Raw genomic sequence first — 26,848 nt, 5'->3', positions numbered from 1 at the left:
ATTAATGGATGAATGCTGTAAATACTTACTTACGTATGTAGATGCACGTTTTTCATTGGCCCTGGGGGTAGCTTCGGCATCGTGATGAACGTTGTCGGATTTAAGCTAAAAGTTTCCGTATTCATTTACCCTTACAATAACTCATCTTTAATCTGAAAATTTAATGAAAATATGATTTTTGAGAAATCAGTCTTCGTGGAATTTTTGAACTAATTTAAGATCGCACGAGAACGATGCTCATGATGCCCCATCACTTCAAATTTCCAAGAAAGTTGAACAGAGAAACCACAAAAACTTCCAACATCAGATTCATACTAAATGACTTGAAATTTAGTAAAGAACAATTGCAGGTACGATGGTACCTACTCAATTTTTGTTTTTTTGAAAATTGAAATAAGGAAAAGGGGATGAGTTTGTGCATTTTTAAAGAGAAAAAAATTCATGACAAATCGGCTGAAAATTTTGACGGAGGAGGGAGAAGGAGGTTTAGGTATCGCAAATTCGTTTCCGCTGACCGATTTTTACCCAAAAATTATGCTTATTCACCTTGAATACCCCATTTTTGCTCAAAAATTGAATAAAAAAATGACGTAGGTATTTGAAAAATGAATATTTTTGTGATATTTTCTGATAAACTAATGCGAGGATTGTCTTTCTCGCTTTTTGAAGTTTTCGTTCGTTTTTCACCCATGTCTGTTCATTCTGTAAAAATGATGAAAATTAATGATATTCAAGTAGTGTTGTGATTTATACAACCTCCTTGTGCTAGTACCTACTCCAGCCACGCATTTCGACCATTTAATTTTGTCAAACAAGTATTTCTTTTAGGCTGATTTATTCGGAGGTAGGATAATACCATCTCGGGACCATTTCATTGTGACAGTTTCGTTTGAGGTGATACTATCTTCGATTTTCTGTTTCATTGGTGGGCTATTAGGCAATTTCAATCAGTTTGACAAAACAATAAAAAAAGGTAAGTATCGAATGAAAAAACAACTATGGTGGCAGGTATTTTGTGAATTGAATCCACACTTCAAACTACAACTTAAAAAAAGGTTTGAAAAAAAAACAGGTACGTAAGTACATATTAAACAAAAACATGTTACTTACAGAGAAATATACTTACATGTGAATTAAGTACACGGACGTTGTTGAACTCGAATTTATGTCCGGTTCCATTCTTAGGTCATGTGATCCGAATGACAGTAATATCTTGCTGGGAGTTCGATCATTGAGGTACATTTCTACGTGTCTTTTTACCAATGGTGTGGAGAGCTACACACCTCCAAACTTATCAAAAAATTGAATTAAAAAAAACAGTTTCTGATTGGCTATCACAAACTGTGAAACTTTATTGTAATAATTAAACACATGTATCGAAGTTTGATTTCTTTAAAATAAATTATATAATACAATTAATGAAAACATCGATTTATATTTATTTTCACTGATTCTGTAATTATTCAAGTCATTTAAATCTGTTGAAAATGTTATCTTTGTTTTCAATTTTATGTTTAACTTACACTATGTTAGATATGGCCTTACTATCTGACTCAGCAAAAAAACGAAAAAGAAAAGCAAGTCAATAGTTAATTAATGCTAGGAATTGAATTACAGATAAAATCTTTGATATTTTGTTTCAACCACAAGTTCCAGTTTGCTGTTGTTGATTTTAAAAACCTCCCGAGAACTGGCTAATATCTTTGAGGATGTCTAGTGCTCTGTTTTGTTGCTTCACTTTCTCTTCATGTCTAGCAGTCATATTCTTTTCACATTCCTGCAAAGCTTCCAACACTGAAAATAGGGTAATATTTGTAGTAGGTACTCTTTGAAGATCTGTGTTTCTTTGGTACGGATATTTGTAGGCTCATACTGGGTTTGGTTGGATGGGTGCGCAGATGCTAGTTTTTTGTTTTTTTGTCGAAAATAATCTCTTTTGGTGTTCAATCAAAAGGAGACTTAGTCCATTTTTTTTCTACTCCTTGGCTTTTAATTGCAGCATTTTGTTCATGTGCTTTAAATCAATGATTCCAATGCAAAACTCTGCACTTACTCATAATCACATACTTATTTTTAAAAATTATGATCAGCGAAATTAAAATAAATGATGAACATACGAGTAAACGTATAGACAGTATTACCAAATTCAAATTTAAAAAAAAAACACAACACATGAATGTTTTGTAATCAATCAAAACTACGAGTTATTCATCTGACAAAGTAGATGATGAAGTTGTCGAATCACATTCTTCCTTCGATGATGACCATAGCAATTTTCATAATGAATACAAACAACACAAATATCAAATATTTTTTCAGTAATTAAAAAAATTATATTTTATACTTTTCAAGTTCTACAGGACCAGACACTTTTTTGACAAAGGTTTGCTGTACCCCAGCTTTTGAGCTATATGGCTATTATTCACTGAAAAATTGAGCATTTAATTAGTAAATTAAATATTTTTTCAGTAGGTAATAATTTAAAATATTTATTTTAACGTAAATGATAGCTTTCAAAATTTCATTTTCTGTATGACTATCACCATCTACTACAAATGCAGTATGTCTCAGTTGGTGTATTTCACTACTCTGTTCAAAACCTTGCACAGCTCCCCTTGATTCCATGCTACTAGATGAATCTGTTTGCTTGAAATTTACATAACAAGTATGTTTATTTGAAGGCTGTCTTCTAAATTCTGCTATAGTGCACAAGTGATACAATACTCTTATTGAATACAACAAAAAAAGTACTCTGCTAGTTTCCTGACATCCTGACGTATGTACTATTTACAAATACACCACTAAGAGCATCATACTCATACAGAGTACCATAACTTCGTTTAGGCCACATACCATCAGGTCCGACATGACCTTTTTCTTAATTGATCCTCCTTTCTAATTCTCCTGCTGCATGCTTTTCTGCAGCTGTTGCTTTACAGAAGTACTGTCCTAAAATTTCACTGTGATGAGAGTATGTACTAGTACTCATTATTGGCACATATATTTTACTAAAATACTTTTTGTAGAGCAGTATAACCTACACCAGCAAGCAGTGTACCTATGCTGCAGTATTTATATCTACCTATTTCATATTTTTTAAAAAATCTTCTACACAAAAGATGCTGTTTGAGACATTACACATTGTACATAGGAAAATCAAATCATTGGATAATCCCTTCCTATTCTCACCAACACATTTCAAATTTTTCACTCTACAATCAAACATTCCACAATGCGGTAATAGACACAATTATTCTAAAAAGTAATTCACATTGACAATGCGATTGCCTTTTAGTTGAAAAGGAAGCTTTGATGCCTCTAATGAACATTCTTTTTCTATTGGAGTACTGAATTTTCAATTTCCTCTGCCCTGGTAGCCTCATTCAAGAAGTTACCATTTTCAGGATGAACTTTTTGTTGCAAGTATTCAGGGTATTTCCTTTTCTTAGACAGTACCATAGCTTTTGAAAGAATTTTTTTACTTTTTTTGTAATATTATTTATTTTTGGGTTTTGTGAGTGAGCTTTGTTTAGGATCTTGGACTTGTGAAATTTCTCTAAAACTTTTCTGAGATTCCAGTACACTTTCATTTACTACATTCAGAGCTTCAGAACTTTCATCAATAGGGAGTACCTCAACAATTTCTACATCCCTCTGAACAATTTTTGGAATATTTTTCATTATACTTACTTACTTAGCCTTAACTTCATTATGTCCTTTTTACAAATTTTGTCTCGTCTTGTCATTCATTACCTTACAACCATTACAAGTTTTTGGTAATTTTATGTGAACTGTTTCACTTTTTGTGCAGGAAATATTTATATTTAATTCTAAATACAAAACTATACATACATAATAATTGAATAATACAAACATAAAATTGAAATAATTTCAAGTTGAATAATACAATAAAAATTTCACACATATGAGGTACTGTAAATGAACAAACTTTATATTTAAACCAGTAGAGGTACCCGATATCCCAACTCTAGCAAAAGCGTTCATACCAGAGTCTCATTGCTGCAGCCTTAGAGTTTGACCTCCAACAGCATCAGAAATGTGAAGGAAATAATGCCGCCAGTATCATTGAAATACCAATTGAGGAATTCTGCAGTCCTTTAATGGAGGCGGAGAAGTTTGTTTCCCAATACTGGAACAACAGTATCCATTGCAACACAAAATTTTTCCAATGGTGTGAACCACGTCTTCATTTCATCTTTTGGTACATGTGGATACCTTTTGCAATAAAGTTGATGAAAAAATAGGCTTTGGCGATGTTGAATTTTTCTAAATCCGACAAGGTTGAATTGTGAAGTAAATTTTCCGGCATTGAGAAATAATCCAAGATACCATCCTCATCCATTACCTTACTACCATTACAAGTTTTTGGTAATTTTATGTGAAGTGTTTCACTTTTTGTGCAGGAAATATTTATATTTAATTCTAAACACAAAACTATAGGTTAATAATAATTAAATAATACAAACATAAAATTGAAATAATTTCAAGAATTTCAAGTTGAATAATACAATAAAAATTTCACACATAGGAGGTACTGTAAATGAACAAACTTTATATTTAAACCAGTAGAGGTACCTGATATCCCAACTCTAGCAAAAGCGTTCATACCAGAGTCTCATTGCTGCAGCCTTAGAGTTTGACCTCCAACAGCATTGGAAATGTGAAGGAAATAATGCGGTCAGTATCATTGAAATACCAATTGAGGAATTCTGCAGTCCTTTAATGGAGGCGGAGAAGATTGTTTCCCAATACTGGTACAGCAGTATCCATTACGACACTAAATTTTTCCAATGGTGTGAACCACGTCTTCATTTCATCCTTTGGTACATGCGGATACCTTTCGGCAATAAAGTTGATGAAAAAATAGGCTTTGGCGATGTTGAATTTTTCTAAATCTGACAAGGTTGAATTGTGAAGTAAATTTCCCGGCATTGAGAAATAATCCAAGATACCATCCTCATCCATTACCTTACTACCATTACAAGTTTTTGGTAATTTTATGTGAACTGTTTCACTTTTTATGCAGGAAATATTTATATTTAATTCTAAACACAAAACTATAGGTAGATAATAATTAAATAATACAAACATAAAATTGAAATAATTTCAAGTTGAATAATACAATAAAAATTTCACACATAGGAGGTACTGTAAATGAACAAACTTTATATTTAAACCAGTAGAGGTACCCGATATCCCAACTCTAGCAAAAGCGTTCATACCAGAGTCTCATTGCTGCAGCCTTAGAGTTTGACCTCCATCAGCATCAGAAATGTGAAGGAAATAATGCCGCCAGTATCATTGAAATACCAATTGAGGAATTCTGCAGTCCTTTAATGGAGGCGGAGAAGTTTGTTTCCCAATACTGGAACAACAGTATCCATTACAACACAAAAATTTTCCAATGGTGTGAACCACGTCTTCATTTCATCTTTTGGTACATGCGGATACCTTTCGGCAATAAAGTTGATGAAAAAATAGGCTTTGGCGATGTTGAATTTTTCTAAATCTGACAAGGTTGAATTGTGAAGTAAATTTTCCGGCCTTGAGAAATAATCCAAGATACCATCCTCGTACTACACTAGATGGTCCAGGTATAAAAATGGGTAGGACATCAACTTTTCTGTGAAGATATATATGCTGTGGAAACATATCCAGTCAGTTATATTGTCTGATATCCAGCTGGAGTACGTGTGCAGCCTCTTCCTTGAAACATTTGGCAGCAGAACTTGATCCACAGGTAATGGTTTGTGGAGTAATCGTAGCTTATTCTCGATCTCAAAAATTTGCCACTTAGAAATGAGATATTGAGCTCCTGCTAATCGGCAATATTTGCCAAAACAGTCCTCTGAAGCATCTGTTTGTAATTTTCCCACAAGTACAAAGGAAAAGTTACATTCTCTTACACTGAAGTCAGTTACTGGTTATGCGTTATTGCCGGTTATTGCAGTATAAGTTTCTTCCCCCACCAGTAAGCTGGCTGAGCCGCCATGCTACAAACATAAAAAATTTCCTAAAAATAAAAAACAACTCCCTATGTATTTTTGTCAGGAAATATATTGTGCTGTAATTTTTCATAGTGTATCTACTATCCACTATCCAACTTCTTACCAAGTTTGTACTTTGGATAGTAATATCTACTCTGCATCATTGGCATTGGGTAGAATTTCAAATTTTCAATAGTTGTCAGTGTCACCTTATCCGATTTAATTATTGAACACGTTTTATGATTTACTATATATTAAATAAATTGATGTACTTACTTACTGGGAGCATTACTCGAAGACTAAAACTGAAAATCGAGATTCAACATATAAAACGAATTAACAAGAGGAGATGTTTTTGGCTGCACGACTTGAGCTAGCCAAAATTGGAGAACTGAAATTATGGTCATTCTTCAGTATAGCATCCATTTCTTCAAAAAATTCTAAGTACATTGAAATCCCTCCACTGTTGTTAGGCCCCATGAAGTCCTTTTTCTGCACATACTTCTGCCGCAGGTACTGCCACTTGTCCTGGACTTTTGCTGGCTCTCTGCCCAGTTTCTCAGCAATTAATTTCCAAACTGAAGAATTTTTCATAGTGGTAGACAGAAATTGGGGCCTATGTTCCCCATATAGTTTTATCAACATTCTTATTTCTGATTTTGACAATTTCTTCTTTTTACCTGCAATAAGTGAACAGTTCAAAAACTGCGCCTCCGACGATATCCAAAAATGAAGCTTATTCGATCATTTTTGAGTGTGAAATATACCGGGTAAATACGAATAACGAATAAGACATCCCTTGAAGCCCGGTTTTAGTTGAGCTTTTGAAGCTGATCCTACTTTATTCTCACATTGAATCATCCTACATGAAGTCTCATCCAGTCTATCAATCAGCGCACGAAATTTCAATTTATTCGAAAACAAAATTCAAGTAAAACTTGAAAGTATGTAGATGTACCGACCTACTCATACTGATGTCGTTATACATGGTTACTACATAAATTATGACAAATGACTTAAAATATTCGAGTAGGTATCTGGTATATTTATATCATAGTGGATCGGCACGTTATGGTAACCTTCTTAAATAATTTTCTGTCTTGGACGAGTCATCTGAACCAGCACAATGAGGTAATTACAATCGGTACATGACAATGAAAACAGCACAGAAAAATAATACAAAATATAAAATAGGTATGTCACCCGAATTACGTCGTTCGCAACAGAATATAATAATTTACACAACGTTGCATTTTGAATTGTTGAGATGCGACGACGACGACGACCTAAAGAAAGGTCATCTCAAAATAGGTAAGATATCACGATGTAGATTCTGGTAATTTGGAATTACGTCGGAGAGAGGTGAGCATGAGATTGATGCGATTTTGCGCCTAAGTAAAAACGAAGCGGATATTTGGTATATTTTAAAGGTAGAAGCCGCGATAATGAACCTGTAGGTAATCGGAATTAGTCGAAAATAAATATATTAAGGTGGTTGGAATGTGCAATTACAATAAGACGAATTTGATGTTGATGATATCATCGAGCCAGGAAGACTCATTTCCGGCTGTTTATTGAAGTAAAACGGGCAGATGAGCGTACGACGATTGTCATGGTGTTGGAACTCCGTTAGTAAATTTTTTCGCGTGTAAGTCGCTCAGTAGTTTGTAGGTATCAAGGTAATGACAGTAATGTTTACTTAATCAGCTTTTTATTTAACTTAACCAGCGTTTTCATCTCCATCCGTTCTGAAGTTTGGTAATTTTTGAATTTTGTAGAATGTTGAACGATGATTGAAGCATGGTTTGATTTGTTACCATCATTTTTGTACAATTGGTACTGTTGGCACTGTTATCATATTACATACTATTAACCTTTAAAATTGGAAAGCAAACTACAAATCAGAAAAACACGCTGTTTTAGCTGATTTGCTCGAATTGAAGAGCCGCCAATAATATTACCACCTTTATAATCAAAATGTGGTTTTAAATGGATTTCGTCCGTTAAGAACGCTACAAGTTTTTTTTCAGCTAGTTTTTTCGCTATTTCAGATAGACATTCAGGAAATTAGCGTCGTTTTGCTCCTGTATAGGGTTTATGTTGTACTTGGAGCAAACTTTTGTCATTGTTTTTGGGTGAGGTAAAATAATAAAACCACTACTCGTAACAAATTTATAGGCATGCGGTGAAATTGAATGGAAACAGCATCGCTAAATTAAATACATATTAGTTGAAAAGTTGATACAATTACAACAGAGAGGACCAACGATAAAAATATCAAACTTCAACATTTTCAACAGAAATAAAATCAAATGTGATCGCTAAAACATATGAAATTGGAACCAATAGCTAAAACTAAAAAATTTTCAACAACAATCAATTTAAATAAAATTGCTCTCATTGGTCAAATCCTCAGAAATTTGAAAAAATTGAAAAATCAAATAAGGTCGCTAAAATACATGTTTAATTAAATACTATGTAAGTGTTAGGTATAGCCTTACAATCTAACTCAAAAAAACGAAAAAAAAAAAAAAAAGTTTATACTTACTGTAGTTAATGCTAGAAATTGAATTATAGGTGAAATCTTCGGTATTTTGTTTCAACCACGAGTTCCATTTTGCTGTTGTTGATTTAAACCTCCCAAGAACTGGCTAATATCTATAGTATGTCTGGGGCTTTGTTTCATTGTTTCATTTTCTATTCATGTCTAGCAGTCATTTTCTTCTCACGTTCTTGCAGAGCTTCCAGCACTGCAAATAGGGTAATATTTGAAGCACTCTTTGAAGATTTGTGTTTCTTTGGTGCCGATATTTGTAGACATGCGATGAAATTGAATGGAATAATGACGATAATTAATAATCATTAGGGCGGGTCAAAAAAAACGTAGGTTTCGGAATTTTCTGAAATTCACATGGTTTCTTTTGAGTTAGTGTAGGCAAATTAGCATAATATTTGAATAAAAAAAACATTTTTGGCTACCCAAGCTTTTATGATGAAAAATTGTCAGGGGTGGTCCCCTGAATAATTCCTGAGAACTACCACCCCACAGACCCCCGGCTAATTTTTTTATGGGGGGTTGAACCCCCCCAAAATGGGTTTTTTGCAATGTGTCTTTGCGAGGTTTGGGGGTAAAATGGGAATTTTGGGGAAAATAACTAGATATTAATAAGTAGGGTGTCGTTGTCTTATGATTCGATACCGCTGAGCACAAATATGACGTCAGATTTTTTTCTACACTCATCTAGCCCTTTCCAAAGCACATAGACCCCTCAATTTTTACTATTGTTAAAAAACGTAGAATAAGTTTTAAAACGCTATTTTGAGGGGTAAATATGAGGGGAGGTGGTTGAAAATTTTTGTGGGGATACCTACCAAGGGTATACATTACATACTGAAAAATTTTCAAAATCGGTTGAAATGGGGCTGAGAAAAGTGATATTGAAATTTCAGAAAAGGGGGGTTCCCCAAATAGGGGAGGTGGTGTGGATCTGAAATTTTTCACGTGGTAGTTTCTCGATAGTACCCACTTTCCATGCTAGTATCAACCCGAACGCTCTCTGCGGTCATTTAACCCCTCTTATGCGCTGATAGCATTTTGGGTTTTTTTAGAAAACCCCTCACATTCGAATGGTTCCAGCTCCATCCCCCTTAGGGGTAGAAAGACAGTTGATATATCAATAGATCGGAAATTTGACGTAGAACTCAAAACTAAAGCTATTTTCGACGTAAAATCAACCCCTGAGGATAAAACTGCAAAAAACCCATTTTGGGGGGGTTCAACCCCCCATAAAAAAATTAGCCGGGGGTCTGTGGGGTGGTAGTTCTCAGGAATTATTCAGGGGACCACCCCTGACAATTTTTCATCATAAAAGCTTGGGTAGCCAAAAATGTTTTTTTCTTTTCTTATTTGCCTCCACTAAGTTGAAATCACCCCAAAAAAATGTTTAGCCTCTCGCGGCACCATGGGGTGAGCCACGCGGCCTCCAAAGTAGCGTCATTATTTAACTAAAAATTCATGTTTTTCAGTATAAAGCTCCGTTGGTATTCGAGGAAAGGAACAAAAAGTGTTATTATAACTGGTTTCCTATTTTGCGAATTGAAGGAGTCACGTGCTTCAAAAATCTCAAAACTCATCAATTTTGTAAAAATCATCAAAAATAAGAAAATGATACTCGAGTGCACGAACAAAAAATGTTATGACAAATTTTTTTTATTCACAATTGACGGGGCAAACTTGAGATTTTGAAAATTTTGAATTTTCAAATTGTGTCCGCCACTTTGATTTTGAAGGTAAGCGATTTGTCATAATAACTTCTTTTGTTCATCCACTCAAGAAATACGAGTTAGGAAAGTCACTTGAATGATCCAAACATTTTCTCATTTTTGGCAAATTTTTCAAAATTAGTCAATTTTTAATGAAAATGTTTTATATCGTTGAAATGGCTTCCATAACTCAAAAGTCCTCAAATGGACGGACGAAAAACGTTATCATGTCAAATTGCCTATCTTCAAAATTAGGCGCAAACACAATTTGAAAAATTGAAATCTTCAGAATTTGAAGCATGCAAAATTTGAAAATTTAGAATCAAATTAGCCCCTTTAATTTTGGCAATCATTGATAGAGTAGCGAGAATTAACCCATTATTTAATGGCTTCCAAGTATCATTTGAGCTGTCAAAACGAGTGCTTGTAAGTACATATAACAGTGAATGATGAAGAAGCGCAGAAAATTCAGATGTTTTGCCATATTTTTCTTAGTCACACTTTTAGCTCAAATCCGGCTGGTCATCAGATCGAACCATTTCCACACTAATTTAATAAACCACGCAGTGGTTTTCGCCGAAGTCTGTAGTATCTCCTGCTCAACAGCATCGCCGACAGCAGCAGCAATTTTTTCTTGGCTGCTCCAACGTTCATCTTATGATTACTAGTTGTTAAATCCTCAATCTTCTTCGAATCAGCTAGAAATGGAATGTGATACGACTCCTGAAAATGTAGATGTAGGTACTGCCTTTTACTCGTTGTTCCTCATTTTCAGGGATGTAGAAATTATCACTGGTTCGGCGATGTTTAGAAATTATGTAAGCTTGATGTTTACTTGGAGCACCTGTCATTCCAACATAACACTAGCATATGTTGATAGATAAATCGACGACGTAGGTTGAATTCTTTTTCAAATTTTTCACCTGATATGAATCCTCCGCGATCTTTTCTACCACAAAATCGTTAATTTTTTTGGATTCTATTCGATACCTTTTTTGTAAAGTTTTTTTTTTTTTTTTTGTAATAATCGTCTAAACAAGTTATAATAAAGTCAATTAATTGAATCACATTGAACGCACGTTTCCTATGGAAAATCTTTTCTTTGAGTATACGCATTGTAGATTCCGCATAATTATTGGTGTGGTTACCTCTAGCAGGTAGATCCTTGTGAAAGCAAAGAGCCCAATCTTGTTTACAAGCTCTATAGTCAATAAAGTAAGTTTTAACTTTGGGATATTTATTCAAAACTTTACTTTCCATCATTAGTGTGAAATAGCGATCAAAATCTGCTTTGGTATCGGCATATACAGTTCTTTTGAATGCTTGGAAAAGCACATTCTTGTCATTCTTTTCAACACAATTTTCGGATTTCCAGAGGTAGCGCCAAATTGCCTGCAGTATGTGAAAAACACAAAGCAATAAACGAGCATTTGGAAAACACATTCTTGAAGCTTTTTTTTTCTGCACAGTTATCTGTAACAACCACCACTGGTCCTGTGTCTGGTTTATTATAAAAAGCATGGTCTCCCACCATTTTTCTAATTAATGGTCAAACCAACTTGCACAATGTCTGCTTTTTCAGAAGTGGTGATGACGATACCCAGCGGCAGTGCCCCGGTGAAACTATGAGTTAGTAAAGACATGATGTTGTAAACGGTCAAAGTTACCTGTCGAATCCATAAACATAAGTTCTCCACTATAACTCCATAATTCATTTACTCGTTTCATGAACGGAGTCAGGATTCCAATCACGAGTTTGTTTTCATTTTCAACAATTTTGAAATGAACACTATCGCCATGCTTCTCTTTAATTTTCACCAAAAATCCATCATATCTGGTTTTCCATCATCTTTGTATGTGCCATTCTCTGTAGTCCGAATATCATTGTACAATCTGAAAATCAAATTTTGTGATAATAATTTACAATAATTTTATTAATTTTGTTTTAATTTTTATACAGATGTCTACCTCTATTGAGCTAAATTCAGAGGTAAATTTTAAATTTTTTGGCAAAAATGTTTAGGACAGATAAAAGTTTATTAATGTAGCGGATATGAATATGAGTGCTGTACTGCTGTGTAAGCATTTTCTTTACCTGTAACACCACTGTAAATCCGGACTTATTGATCGATTTGCTACATGCATTTTTGATGGAGCACTTAAAGTTTGATAATATTTGATTAAGAAGCACAAAATCAATAGGTAACATTTATTTTGATAAAAATAAGAATAAAAGTAAAGGAAAAAATTATAGCATATGTAAATAATGAAGTAAAAAATATGAAATACATTTTGGTTTTGCAATCACATGTTGCACAGATTCTGCGATTATCGGCGTTTTCAGTACTTTTGGTTTGTCAGATGACTAAAACTTTTGCGGATTTCGCGAATTACGGTCGCCACTTCTGATTTGTAGTAGATGGTTCGTAATAAACGGCGGAAACGGACTCTCATACATCTAAAACAGTCAAATGCAAATTAGGAAGTATAAAAAGGAATAAGATTCAAGTTGATAAAAATAACACTTAGATATGTAAAAAAATAAAAAATGAAAGTAGAATAAGTAAAGAAAAAAAATTAGCGCATATAAGTTTTTATTTTGAAAAATGAAAAAAAATGATAACTTACGAAAAAACACCAACACGATGAATCCCAAAACGATCAACAAAGTAGCATCATCACTTTTTGTCAATCTGTTGGATGAGTTGAGTGGTGTTGGTGTCACTCTTGAAGTTACTCTGAACACTTTGAACCAATCTAGTCTTGACAGTGGTTGGATATAATCTTGATGGACTAGATCTTCCTCGTAGTTATCTGCATATCTGTTGAAAAATCAAAGGATTTTCATATATGTAGGTGAAAGTGTCTAAGCTACATATAATTGAAAAATACTTACTCCATAGTTGGATGCATTTTCAAGTTGAGTTTTATCGCCCCTGAAATTAACTTTTATACCTAGTACAAAATTGAGAGCTAGCTCTATAATGAGAAAACAAAAAACAAAAAATTAAGAGTAGAATAGTTTTATCACAAAAATGTAGAAATTGCTAAAATTATGTAACAAAATTAAAAAAAAAAACAGTCATTTTTAGTGAAATAAGCTAAAAACAAAAACAATAATAGAAATTATGCAACCTATTGAAATATACTTGTACCTACCTACTCAAAATATACAAAGCAGTCAATTGCCAGAGTTTTTTGAATTTCTTCCAACAATCGTGCTTTTTTTATCTCAAGTTGTTCTTGTTTTTGCTCAACCTTATCCAACTCTCTTCTGGCACTATTCAATAATTCCAGTTTAGTGTACTTTGAAGGGCTTTGGGAACTCATACTTACATACTGATAAGTTTAGTCAACTTGTGTGCCTAATTCGTTGTTCGCGAACCATTGTTCTAAAGTTTGCGTCTCTTCGGTTTCCAGATTTATTGTAATTGACGCAAATTTATTGATATTGATCGAGCGCGATCCTCTAAAATCATTAGGAGTGCCTCCATGAACAGCAATAATATCATTCACTTTCATTAAAAAAACGCTTATAATAAGCGGTTAAAATCTAAAAAAAAAAAAAATGCATGTGATGTTCTTCTGAAAATGCTACCAGGTAGTCTTTCTGCTCCACTGTCATTCAATTTTTTTCTGCCATCGCCAACTGTTGGGCTCTCTTATGTATCGTACTTGATTTTACTACTCAAGTTTTCATCTTTGGTCAATTAAATATTAAATGACACTGTCTGAACTCGAAGTTGGTTATTATGCCGATTCATTGGAGAAATTTTGTAAATACTCCAATGATGTAATTAATTATTTCAATATTACACCAAACGATTTTTTTAATTCTCTCATACACTATGTTAATTATTAATCAATATTATTAGAAAAGAAAAATGAGACAAGAAGTGTAGGTGATTTCACTAATTTCCTGTGATACAAAATATTTCACGGGCCGGTGTAAAACTCGCCTTAAATCGAGTGGAAATTATTAATTTATTGAAAAAGTTATTTTTTCTCTCATGTTACATGTTACTTAGAAGGGGACACCGAACGTTAAATTTTCTCTGGGTGGCTTTCAATTCAAAACGGAGGTTTCCACTGAATTTTTGGTCAAATTCCTCCCATTTTTTTCGTGATCCACCTTACTAAAAACTATAAACTAATGTATGGCATCGAAGGTAATATAGGTGCCAAATTTGCTGTCAGATAAAGGGGACTGGACAGATACATTAACATAATAGCCATGATTTCATGAAACGCCCTGCTTACACAAAGAACAATTTCTCGAAGGATGAACATCGAAGTGGCACCTCTTTAATAGCTCGTCTACCTGTCACCAACTGTATAAAAATTCCGTCCTCTGCAAATCACCCCGTAGTTTGGTTATTTCCCCTTTATTCCGTGACGAAATTTTTTAATACGTGAAAAAATTGCCTTAATGACTATTAAAAATAAGATGCTAACCAGATAGAGAGTATTTATTTCAATGTCAACCCAATCATCGGAGTAAATTTTGCGAAAAGATTTCTCCGTAGAGATTTTTCTCATGTTCGAGTTAAGTTACTCGTAGTGTAGTTGTTTTCCAAACCTCATAGTGTATCTAATAAGAGCAAGAGCCAGTTGCAAGATTACGCAAACGAATGATGAGGAAAAAAATACCCAGTTGTAAAAAGTGATCTATGCAACCGTGTAGAAGTGTTAATCGCATTTCGTGTGTTTTTTTTTTAAACCAACATATCGGACGGCGTCGCTCCGTATTGACGATGCTATGCGGTATACGAATGATACATCAGAATCGACGACAATTGGGTAAAATAGTAATTTACAATTAGTCGTTACGTTTTAATTAAAGAGAAAGTTTACAGTTTCCATGACAAATTTTAAGAAAAACGATTAAAAAATCGAAATTGAAAAAAAAAGTATACGGTAAGTTGAAATAAGTAATATTTGATTGAAATTAACAAACGTCGTAGTCTTGGCTAGAACAGTACCGATGATGACTGCTCGATAGATGGGCATAGAGTGAGACGTGAGAGGAGGGCGAAGGTGTATCCAGATCGTTACGCTATGGTTGCGACTCATCTCATTATTTGGTGGTACTCATACTAGCCCTCCGGCCTGACGATGGTTACGGGCCACAGTACATGCGAGTTGGATAACCAGTTCAAACGTGAGTGTTGCATACGGTTCACGAAGTTCGTCTGTTGAGCTTTTTTTTTGCTGTGCTTTGCCTACTACTGAACGTGGAATGTGCGCGATGTGTTTGATTATTGCAAAGTGTTACGGTGTCGTGGAAGAAATACCTGGATAAGTAGGTGAATCCTTGATTTTTTGGTCGAAATTTTCGAGTGAAGTGAGTCGCTAAAAAATACTCATTTGTGTGTCGATGTTGTTGGATCACATTTATGTGAGATTTTGGAAAAGATCTGCTCAAAATCAAAGAACCTATTGCTAAACAGAAAAAGAGTAACTCAGAAGGCCCCATTTTTCCAAGATATGTAGATGCTTACAAAACTGCTCTGTTTCCTGCCACTTTGAACGCGAAGGAACCATTTTCATTTGCTAACAAGTAGAGCACTTCATATCGAACAATTACGACGAGTTTTGAAATCGTTCTAGCACATCAACTACGTATTGTTATAAAATAATTCCAGCTTCTATAAATTAATTCTATCGTGTCTGAAAATATATGAAATATGGCTCTATATTTGAGTATCGTACGATTGCAGGTAATGAAGATTTACTACGTTTTATTTCACTATTCGCACAATGAGTAAAAAAACGATCAACTTGTATCACCTAGTTTGTATCATACTTATTGCCCTGAACGGAAGTGTGGTCAGTGAGGAGGTGAGTCGTGAAATTCGCTAATATTAGTAATTACATGCTAAAATATCACTGGCGTTGGTTTTTTTTTTGGTTTGGTTTGGCTTGTTTGATAAGCGAGAGTTTCAGTAATGGCTTATGTGAGCTTTCACCTTTTTTCTTGGCAGGATGTAGGGCCGATGATTTCGCAGTTTTTGATTGAATGGGAGGATGAGGCTTCGGAGATGTGTTACCAGTCCAATACAGCTACTTGGAATTATATTACCAATTTGACAGAATTTAATAAGCATAGAATGGTGAGCTGGTTTTAATTGACAATTTTTTTTCATGGCAGGGTGTCTCAAAGATGAAATAGGGATCTTTGAATGAAAATTGAGTATTTAATATGGGCTCCGGTTACGGTGGTTCTTTTTTTATTAAGATGTCAAATAGAGAACTTGGCCGAATTTAGGTAACACTTGACTTAGGAAAAGAGTCAAACCTTCATCACCTTATCAAAAGTTTCTATCAATTGGTATCCCATTCCATAATATTTCTGGTAATTTTGGAATTATTCTGATGAGAAGACATTTTAAATGTACTCTCTCAGAATTGAACAACGAAACTAAGCTAGTTCGAAGAAGCATGTACGTACTCAAACCTCTGTAACCAAAATTCCAGGTGCTGAAGTTCATTTTTGGATAATTATTTTGGTCAGCGTTTATGGGGCTCCTTCTCAACCGTTTAGTTGGTTACCGAAAAATTCCAGTAGTGTGAATTCAAAAGTGAATTTTTGACTTTATTGGTTGATTCTGAAAAATGGAATAAAAACACGAATTTTCAAAGTAGGTACATCTACATACTACATAAAACAATCGAAATGGGACTTTTTGGAACCTCCACCAGGTTTAAAATTTCTCCAGAAATCTCAAATCACTCTGGAAAGACTAAAAATGTCAAAATGCGAATGTAGTATACAATTATGTATGTACGTACTTTCATTGAAAATTTGATTTTTTTGGTCACTTTTTCTGAAATTTCCAAAATTGGTTAAAAATTTACTTTTTGCATTAAAGCGTGAAAAATGAAATTTCAACTCGGATGGGAACAATTTCGATCTGCCTTCATTCTTACAACGTGTACCTACGGATTTCAAAAAACCGACGTTTGTCAGCCTATTTGTATAGGCAGTGTTTTGTGTCGAATTATGGCACCAATTCCGTCGTAAGATCGGAAGTTCTGGATTGAAATGGGTTAACGATTGAGAAGCACACACTACCGAAAATTTATTCAATTTTGTTGACAGCCACGCTGCAGTATTCGGATTCTGTGTGAAGTTGTTTTTTCCCCTCTCAAGAAGTTCCTCATTTCTAATAATAACTTACTTGAATTCAGTTTTGAATAGATCTAATACTTACTTACTCAACAGAACAGTTGCCAAATCAAGTTACGATACAACGTCGTATTTATACGAGTCTAATCTTTACATTCTGCATGAAATATGTAGAATAGGTAGAGATACGTAAAAAGATGCCGATAAAGAACGATAATTTATAACAGAAATCTTCAAAAATAAATGGATAAAATTAAATGCTCAATTTTTAAAACTTTTTCATCTTATTATTTCAAACAGAATTTAATGAAAACGAATCCGAACAAACCCTCAAAGCATCAATGAAGAAATAATTTGATCAAAATAAAATTATATTTTCTGCGAAGGTCATGTCTTTTAACCAGATATGTCTTTTCAGCTGTTCCATTGCTGTATTTTTTAAAGTTGTAAAGACCATACTACATATAGTGTTCAAATTGTTTTGGCGCATTTTAGCTCGTGTTTTTTTTTCAGCGCACTTTTTCGTTTAGAATATTACATGTATTTCGAAAAGTATACATGCGTAGATGACAGAAATTGAACGACTCGTATTCTATACCCTTGAATGAAATTATTTACCGCGGAAAAATTGCGGAATTCGACGGAATTGATATACTTACATAAATGTACCATGAAAACTAACTAAAAATATGTTTCGTGTTCTCGGTTTTAAATTTTTTGCAAAAACCATCAGTTTTTCCAAGAAATGAATTTTTTGTGATGAGAAAATTTCCATAAATTGACGTAAAAAATAAATTTATAAAACTAAGAGGATTTTTACAAAAAAAAAAAGATTAGTCAGTGGACAGGGGCGTAGCAAAGTGATTTTACAAGGGGGGTAAATTCTAAGTAATGTCAACTTTGAAATGTTAGAAATGCCAACTGCAAAATCGATTATTTATCAACACTTTCACTATACCTATACTCATCCCCCTTCTACAATCATTTTTCGAAAATTTACTCAAATAAGCCAAATTTGCTTGTATGTACTTTTTTCGCTTGGTCTAGAAATTGTGATTTGAGGTAATACTCCCAATTTTTGTATTTGAGCCAATGTTTTTATTTAACATATTACGGGAAATTTAAAAAAATTGAAAATTACCTAAAGTAGTTTTATTCAAACTTTTATCCATAATTGGGGAGTAATTTAATTTTAAGAGCTTAAACGAAAAACGAAATGGAATTGACCCGAGCAAAGCGAGGGCAAATGCTTGCAAAATTTTATAACTTGAGAGTCTGAAAAACGTAATTTTTCAAAGTCAAAAATGATAATATCTTCCAATCTTGATATTTTTCAAATTCGAGACTTACTTACCTAATATTTTTGTAGAAATTTAGAATTGTGAAAGTGAAATGCAAATGGCCTGAGCGAAGCGAGGGCAAAAGCTCTTAACAATTTGTAACGCAAAAAACCAAAGAACATCATTTTTGACGATAGAAAATCATTTTTAGAGCTATCACAATAATTGTCTATTATTTGAAAAAATATATAGGCAAATGAAAAAATTAGTCAAGTACAGGGATGGAAGAGCCTTGAGTTCAGGGCTCCCGCTCTTGGCTCTGGCTCAGCTCCCCGCAAATTTTAGCTCTGGCTCACTCTTGGCTCTTGGCTCTTTTTCTTTACATGTGCTCTTTGGCTCCTTGCTCGCTCTGCAATTCTTTCTGACTCCGCTCTTTGACTCTCAGCTCCCTCTTCCAATTTCTCGGCTCCCACTCCAGCTCCAGCTCTGGCTCTTGGCTCTTTAAATTAGAATTTACAATTTGTGAAAAACGATGAAAAAAATGAAAATATACTGCATTTATTTTCATTTTATTTCTCAATGAGAAAACAAAACTGAGAAATTCTTCATTTTCTTCACAAATGTGAGTTAAAAGTTGCATTTTTGATAAAATTGTGCGAATTTTTTTCCTTTTTTTCTACTTTTTGGCTCTAGCTCCTCAAAAAATCCGGCTCGCTCCCGGCTCTTCCATCCCTGGTCAAGTATAAATTTGTCAACTAAGTAGGTACAACATTATTGGTCAATTTGCCAACTGAGTCCTCAGGTATTGTATCATGCTCGCATCAGTTGACAAATTTAGAATAAGAATAGCCGAATTAAATTTAAATTTATGGCGTTGATTCTGTTGGTTTTAGTTTTCTGGTATACTCAATTAAAAAATTCCAACATTTTAAGTACATAATAACTAATAAGGTATCGTTCAATACAAAATTGGAAATTACTGGAGACAGTGAACTGCTCATTGATAGACTATTCATCCAAAAAATGTTCACAATTTAAATTGAAAACTATTGAATCTGTACGTACATATAAAAAACAAATGGAAAGGTCTTCAAAAAAACTTACTTACTAACTAGGAAAAATATTTTATTTTTCTTTGATATTGATGATATTTTCAGTTTCTCTAATTTACCATGGTTAACAATACTGATAATTAACGGGACTATGAACTTGAAATGCATTTTCCAAGGAATAAGAGAATAGCGCGGGAAATGAAAACCAATTTCAAATTGAAATAACTGTTGAAAAATTTACTCAACAGTTTGAATTTACTTTATGACCAAAAAAACACAACAAATGTCCACATTTTTCAATTACATTTAAATATAAACAAAAAGAACGACTGAAACAGTCAGCTGCTCAACAATCGAGTTCGTTGGGGCAAAAAGAACTTACCTACTTACCTTATGTGTTAGACATGTAATAATATGGATTCCCTGTTAGTTGCAGTATACGAATATGAGATAATAGAAACCGTGATGAAAAATACATACGTTGTAATTCTCATTTTAAATTATTAAATTAATTCCTACTCAGTTCATTTTCGCTGGTCAGATGCATTTTTTTTTCATTAGGATCTTATAACATCTTAGGCTACAGCTCAATTTCTGCGCATCGATTATTTTTTTGAGACACCCTGTACTATACATGATGCGTCCAAAAAGATTTTTTTTAAAAATAGTATACTTACTATATTATAGATAGAGTCGCAATCGTTGAACTCGAAATTCGAACGAGCCTCGTGGAGAAAATCAGTCTCCATGAGATGGAATCAGAACCTAGATCCTGTAACAAAACGTCAACTAAAAATATTATCATTGAAAAGACATTACGCTCTCTCCGATGTTCAATTTTCTGAGGTAAAAAATCAACCATCAGTCCAAAAACTCTTGTGAATTCCAAAAAATGACTACCATTTTCTCATTCTATGTCCAGTTACAACAACTGATCATCGATATGAAAGATCTATACACCAAAGCTCGAATATGCCCATTCAGAGGATCCTCTTCAACCTCCTGCGAACTAGCTATCGAACCAGGTACTTTATTCACACCTCGTAATCTTTAAACCCTTTGAAAACGAAAACACAACTACTTTTAAAAGTCCATCGTACTATTCCCAGACGCAACCCGTATCCTAGCTCATTCCCGAGACTTCGAGGAACAATTACACGTCTGGAGAAGCTGGCGAGACGCAGTTGGCCCATCTGTCAAACCACGATATGCCAGATACGTCGAACTAGTGAACGAATCAGCTAAACGAAATGGTAAGCCGGATACGTGTCTTGTAAAATCATCAACGCACCCACAACTCACTAGTCGACGCCCTTTTTTGTTTCGATTCGAATCTAATTTACTTGTACGTATAGGTTTTAGCGATGCCGGATACGAGGAGAGGTCTGTTTACGAGACTCCCGATTTCGAAACCGAATTATCCGCTCTGTGGGGGCAGATTTTACCTTTGTATAAGCATCTCTTTACCTACGTCCGAAGGCAGTTGGTCAATTACTACGGGACACATAGGATCAAACCGGATGGTCCTATTCCTGCTCATATATTAGGTGATTGAAATAAATGCACGTTTTAAGTTGTTTCGAATGAATTTGAAATTCGAACAGAGATATTGGTTCGCAGGTAATATGTGGTCTCAGTCGTGGAAAAATATTATCGATCTCGTGTTACCGTTTCAAGGTAAAAGGAGGACTGATTTTACTGCTGAAATGCTTCGCCAAGGGTATACTGCTCATCGGTAAGAATACCCACATTATAGAGCTTTAAAGTAACAAAAATTGCCCCATATTGTCAAGGTAGTGTCAAAGGATGCAAATTGAATCGCATTTGTGCCCTTGACACTATGTAGGTTACCTATTTCTTCGATTTTGGGTCATCATTATTAGCTCTCTGGTGTTAATAAAATTGCCTATTCTAATGCCGCAAATCCCATCACATTTCCTAATATTCCAATGCCCCTTGGAAAGTAAACGCATAGGCAACTTATTATACTCTTGTACAGTAATTTTGCTTGGGTAGTGTTTTATGAAGATATTGTGTGTCGCAGAATTTTCCAAGTAGCTGAAGAATTCTTCACATCAATGGGTATGAAACCGATGCCAGTGGAATTTTGGCGTAATTCTTTAACCATTAGACCCGAAGATAGACCAGTAACTTGTACAGCCTCAGCTTGGGATTTTTGCAACAGAAAAGACTTCAGGTAGTCTTCGTTAGAATTGGTCACATTTCTAGCTTCTTTTTTATATATTCTCGAGTTGAATTTGTACTCAGGATTAAGCAATGTACCGAAATCACGATGGACGATATGATGACCACTCATCACGAAATGGCTCACATACAATACTACTTACAATACTCTCAACAACCTTTGATTTTCCGCGAAGGTCCCAATCCTGGTAAAATAAATAAAATAATATTTCTTCTCCTTCCACGTGATTGGAATTTTTCATCACTTACAAAATTTCATTCATTGTTAGGATTTCACGAAGCCATCGGTGATATGGTTTTGCTATCGGTTATGACCCCCAAACACTTGCAAAGAATCGGATTACTGAATAATGTCACCGACGATTACGGTAGCTATCTCGATGATCATTCGATTAATAATTAACGTACCGTGTAAAATTCTCATATAAGACTAATACCTGACTTGTTATTGATGATATTACAGAGACGAATATCGATTTTTTAATGGAAGTCGCTCTCGATAAAATTGCATATTTACCATTCGCCTATTTAGTGGATCTTGTAAATACCTAATTATGAAGCAATTAATAATTATTATTTTTTACTTCGACTGTGAGAAGTGAAATTAATCGTTTTGATGTGTTATAGTGGCGATGGAGCGTATTCCGTGAAGGTATTAACGATATGAACCAAAGATGGTGGGACTTAAAACTCCGATATCAAGGAATAATACCGCCTATAACTAGAAACGAAAATGATTTCGACCCTGCTTCTAAGTACCATGTCATTGCTGATATTCCTTATATTAAGTAAGCCTTTATGGTATACCTTACATATGGCAGTGTAAGAGTGAAGGGGTCGGGTATGCTTATTGCTTAGGTCAATTATACGTATCGATATACGTGTGTTCTTATATATTTCTTCTTTCGTTTATTTTCAGGTATTTTGTAAGCTTAATTATACAGTTTCAGTTACACGAGAGTGTTTGTATAGCAGCTGGTCATATTGGACCGTTGCATCAGTGTGATATTTATAGGTCTAGAGATGCTGGCAAATTATTGACGTAAGTGGTCGGACATTTTGTAGTTCGAATTTTTCGATATTACGTACATATTTTGATTTAACAAAGGGGCATGGGCACCCATTTAAATGCTTATGTACATATTTATCGGGAAGGCTAATAATACAATTTTTAAGGTGATTCTAATTCATTAGCAGCATTGGCCATTTAAAAAAAATATTTCCTAGACGTCATAATTTGGTCATTACGATACTGTTGACCTCTCCTCACCCCCACCCCACCACCTCTTCCAGCTGATGTTTGATAGAGACTCGTTTCTTGCTATAAGGCCCATCTTGTAATTTTTTTGTATTGCAAGTTGAATTTTTTCTCGTGTTTTTGTTATTGTTATTAATTGTCTTTGACTCCTCCCTCTCCTAGACTTTGTGAATAGCTACATATTTTAGCTATAGATAGTTCATGTATCAGATTTTACGATGAAAGTGAAAACTACACCACCATAATTTTGAAAAAATATTTTTGTATATATTTTTCTTGATCTTCATAATGCATGTTGCTGAGCATCTCCTTGATGCCAGTTCGGCTGAAAATTCAATTTATAAAACACCTTGTTACGATTGTTAAGATGTTCTATTTATTTTTTAAAAGTGCATTAAGGGTACTCGATTTTTTTTTTGCAGTGAAATAATGTCAATTGGTTCATCATTATCTTGGCGAGAAGTTATAAAAATAGCCACTGGTGGTAGGGCCAATAACTTGGATACGAGACCATTACTTGAATACTTCAAACCTTTGTATAAATGGCTAGAAGTTCAGAATCAAAACGAACCAGTCATCGGATGGAGCAATACTAAATTTGAAAATGGTAAAGACTAATTTTTAATCTAATAGTGAATTACCTACCTAACCAACCTATTCCTAGATGTGAATTAATTTAGTATGATAATTATATGCTTATATTTATGCTGAAAAAATTCAGAAAGGAACCGAAAAAATTTCAATCATAGCAATATTTTGAGATTAAAATTCTGAAAATTGGAATTTGAAATTTAAAGTACATACATACATACATACATACGAGCATCATTAATTGTTTTTCAAGAGTTGAAGTTTTTTTCATTTATTGAAACTCGACTTTCTGTTTCGTTTCTATACTTTCGAAATGAGTCATTAAAATCGTAAAGGTACGACTACGTATGTACTACGTACTACGTAGTATGGTGATTCATTCTGATTGTTAAGTAATTTTATTGAATATTGAATGAAGTATCAAGCTATAAAACTTGAAAGAAAGGAAAGGTTCCGTATTTATTTTTTCATTTATTTATTTTTTTGAAATAGCTTCATAGCAAGGGGATAAATGGTCTGAAAGAAGTTCATATTATTTTTACTGAAACATTTCTAATGTTATTTTCAATTATTGAAAACTGAAACATTAAAAACTAAAATTGAGGCTATTTAAGAGTCTCGCTATAAATTGGCAACTTCAGTATAGACCTTCATTTTATGTTGAAAACCCTTCGAAAAAAATTTTAGCTCTGGAGGCGTCTCTGGAAAGGAGATATGGGGTTTCAAGGAGGGGGCATTTCCGAAAAAAATGGTGGTTTTCTGCATCAGCGTCTACCCAAGTTGTTTCAGTAAAAATGTCCCAAAAAAATATTTGAGATTCTGCATTGACTTTGGCCATTTTTTTCAATATCTAAGACCTTTTTATTATTTTTTTTAGGCTTTTACTCAGAGATTGAAAATTTGCAAATAGTTTATTTTTGAGTAAATTCTTGTTTCGAAAAAATATTTTCTTCTCGAAAGATATTATAATATTTCTGCATGTGAGTGAATAATATTTTAGAATTCAGTAGTGATTTTTTGACCATTATTGTCAATTTGAAAAACGCGAAAAAATTGAACAGTTATTTACCTATATGTATTTCTCAATTTTTCAATGTTGAAAAATTTGAGCATTTTTTGTCATTGAGAGTAAAATTTTGATAAGAAAAGTGTATGAAAAGGAAGAAATACCAAGTAAATAACATCTCTTATGAAGAGACTTTTTCTTACGTTTTGAACCCCAAATTTTTAAAAGCGTTTGTCCTTGAATTTTTTTTAAAAATAGGTATCATTTTAAAAAAACACTATCGGAGATTCCGAAAATTCAAAAAGGGAAAATGAAATTTTTCAAAAGTGAAAAATTGTTATTTTATCTCTTTTTGTTTTATTCTACAAAATCGATATCCTCTCCCCTCCCCCCTCTAGAATTGGCATAAGAACTTCTCAATTTTTCGTGGTCAATTAGGGGCCAGTTGGGAAATTTCTGGTTCCCCCCCCCCCCCCGCCGAAATAATGACCCATTTACTACGGCTCTGTTTACTTTTTCATTCCGCATTTAACGTAGAATTTCTTACCCAAGGAAAAAGCTATCCCAATAGTCAGAAACATTGTTGAACCAGCTAATGTTAAATCGAAAAAGCTGAACTTTCAAGTGCTGAAGTGCATTTTTCGAAGTTTGGTGAATTTTGAAAAGCTTTGGTCCAAGAATGATAATAAATTCGAATTTCAGTAAATTGACCCAAAAAGCTGGAATTTTTTGTGTATCCTATCTTAGACTCCCCCGAATTGATTGAAGATGGTTTTTAATTACTTTGTGTTTTAGAGTCTCTAGTAAATTTTTGTAAGTTGAAATTTCCATCAAATTTTACTCCATGAAATCGGGATCTGAAATTTTAACATACTGAATTGTAAGGGGGCGGATTCGTTCTGGAACCTCCAGCCATAATTTGAAATTTTCAATTTTCAAAATGTGCCATAAAAACATTGATCGAGTTTTTGCTGGTTTATAACCGTGAATTTTTTAAATTTTCAATTGTGAAATATTTGAAGAAATATGCGATTTTGAACTGCCAAAAACTTATTTTGGAGAATTGGTGAAGTGAGTCATTGAAAAGCGCCAATCGCATCTAGACGCACCGAAGTTAATTTAGGCAGTTTTTATAGCACTTTTTGAAAATCTGAAATTTTAAAAATATGACTGAAAACTCCAGAACAGCTTTAAATTACCTCTAATCGACTCAGCATCTTGAAATTATACACTTTTCGACTTTGAAAAATTTGCTGGAGCCTTCAGAACTGCCCATAACGATTTCATATCAAATTTAAGCTTTCTAAGTCAATTCGGTGAAATTTTCATTTTTTTTGCATGTTTAGTCCTTTGTTTTTAAAAACTCCAAAAATCGAAAAATGCCTTTGAACGCCTGAAATGTTGGCTGGTGATGTGTACTTTTGCATGTTCTTTCATGATAATTGATACCAAAATTTTTGCCCTCAGGAGGAGCTCTAGTTTTCGTCTCCAGTATATTTATAAGTAGGGGATAGTTCAAGTTCGAATAGAGATTCTCCTCTTCCATTCCTCTTTTTTTCTCAGCACATTTGACCATTCGTTCATCAAAAATATAAGCACGACGTTCGCATCTCATCTCACAAGAGTCAAATAGGCAGATAAGTAGGTAAAGCCGATCTTTCGCAAATCCATCGGTGTAATTCACGATCTAATTACGTAATTAAACGCATACCTAGCTACTAATACTTCGTATAATTACTTTATTTACGTCATTGGCCGGAGATTAGAAATTAATTTCTATGCAATTCTGTTATATTTACAGCTCAGTTCGAACCTTGGGAACGCGGAAAAGCCGATCGAAGCCGAAGCTCGAATGTTTTTATATTTTTAATAATTTTTAAAGCATTGTTATTGTATTCGTTTAGTTAAAAATGATATCTTTTTTCTCGCGGTTATTATTTTTATTTCATTTTATTATTATGTATTTTTTTTCTCTTTTGCTCTTTCTATCGATATTCGTTTTTAGTTGTGTGATTACCTTACCTATTCGTAATTTCAACCTAGCTCAGAGCTGAGA

At 33.8% G+C, this 26,848-nt stretch overlaps 1 protein-coding gene across 8 annotated transcripts in view; it reads left to right on the top strand.

The window, feature by feature from the left end:
* The window catches only part of LOC135835731 (angiotensin-converting enzyme-like), a 138,653-nt gene extending 111,927 nt beyond the window's left edge, over positions 1-26,726 (top strand). For 3 of the 8 annotated variants that reach the window (XM_065350133.1, XM_065350134.1, XM_065350126.1), the window contains exons 2-16: positions 15,992-16,112; positions 16,256-16,384; positions 20,420-20,578; positions 20,655-20,757; positions 20,842-20,985; positions 21,088-21,279; positions 21,353-21,467; positions 21,777-21,929; positions 22,001-22,125; positions 22,207-22,305; positions 22,401-22,477; positions 22,565-22,725; positions 22,857-22,979; positions 23,618-23,802; positions 26,594-26,726. In XM_065350133.1, coding sequence (XP_065206205.1) covers positions 16,032-16,112; positions 16,256-16,384; positions 20,420-20,578; positions 20,655-20,757; positions 20,842-20,985; positions 21,088-21,279; positions 21,353-21,467; positions 21,777-21,929; positions 22,001-22,125; positions 22,207-22,305; positions 22,401-22,477; positions 22,565-22,725; positions 22,857-22,979; positions 23,618-23,802; positions 26,594-26,700 — 1,953 coding nt within the window. In that variant the 5' untranslated portion in view covers positions 15,992-16,031 and the 3' untranslated portion in view covers positions 26,701-26,726. The other 5 variants (XM_065350131.1, XM_065350132.1, XM_065350129.1 and 2 more) reach the window with 5 other exon arrangements.
* The last annotated feature ends 122 nt before the right edge of the window (positions 26,727-26,848 follow it).

The sequence above is a fragment of the Planococcus citri genome, chromosome 2, assembly GCF_950023065.1.
Source record: "Planococcus citri chromosome 2, ihPlaCitr1.1, whole genome shotgun sequence".
Lineage (NCBI taxonomy): Eukaryota > Metazoa > Arthropoda > Insecta > Hemiptera > Pseudococcidae > Planococcus > Planococcus citri.
The sequence above is the reverse complement of the archived record's forward strand: the minus strand, read 5'-3'. Positions and strand labels throughout refer to the sequence as shown.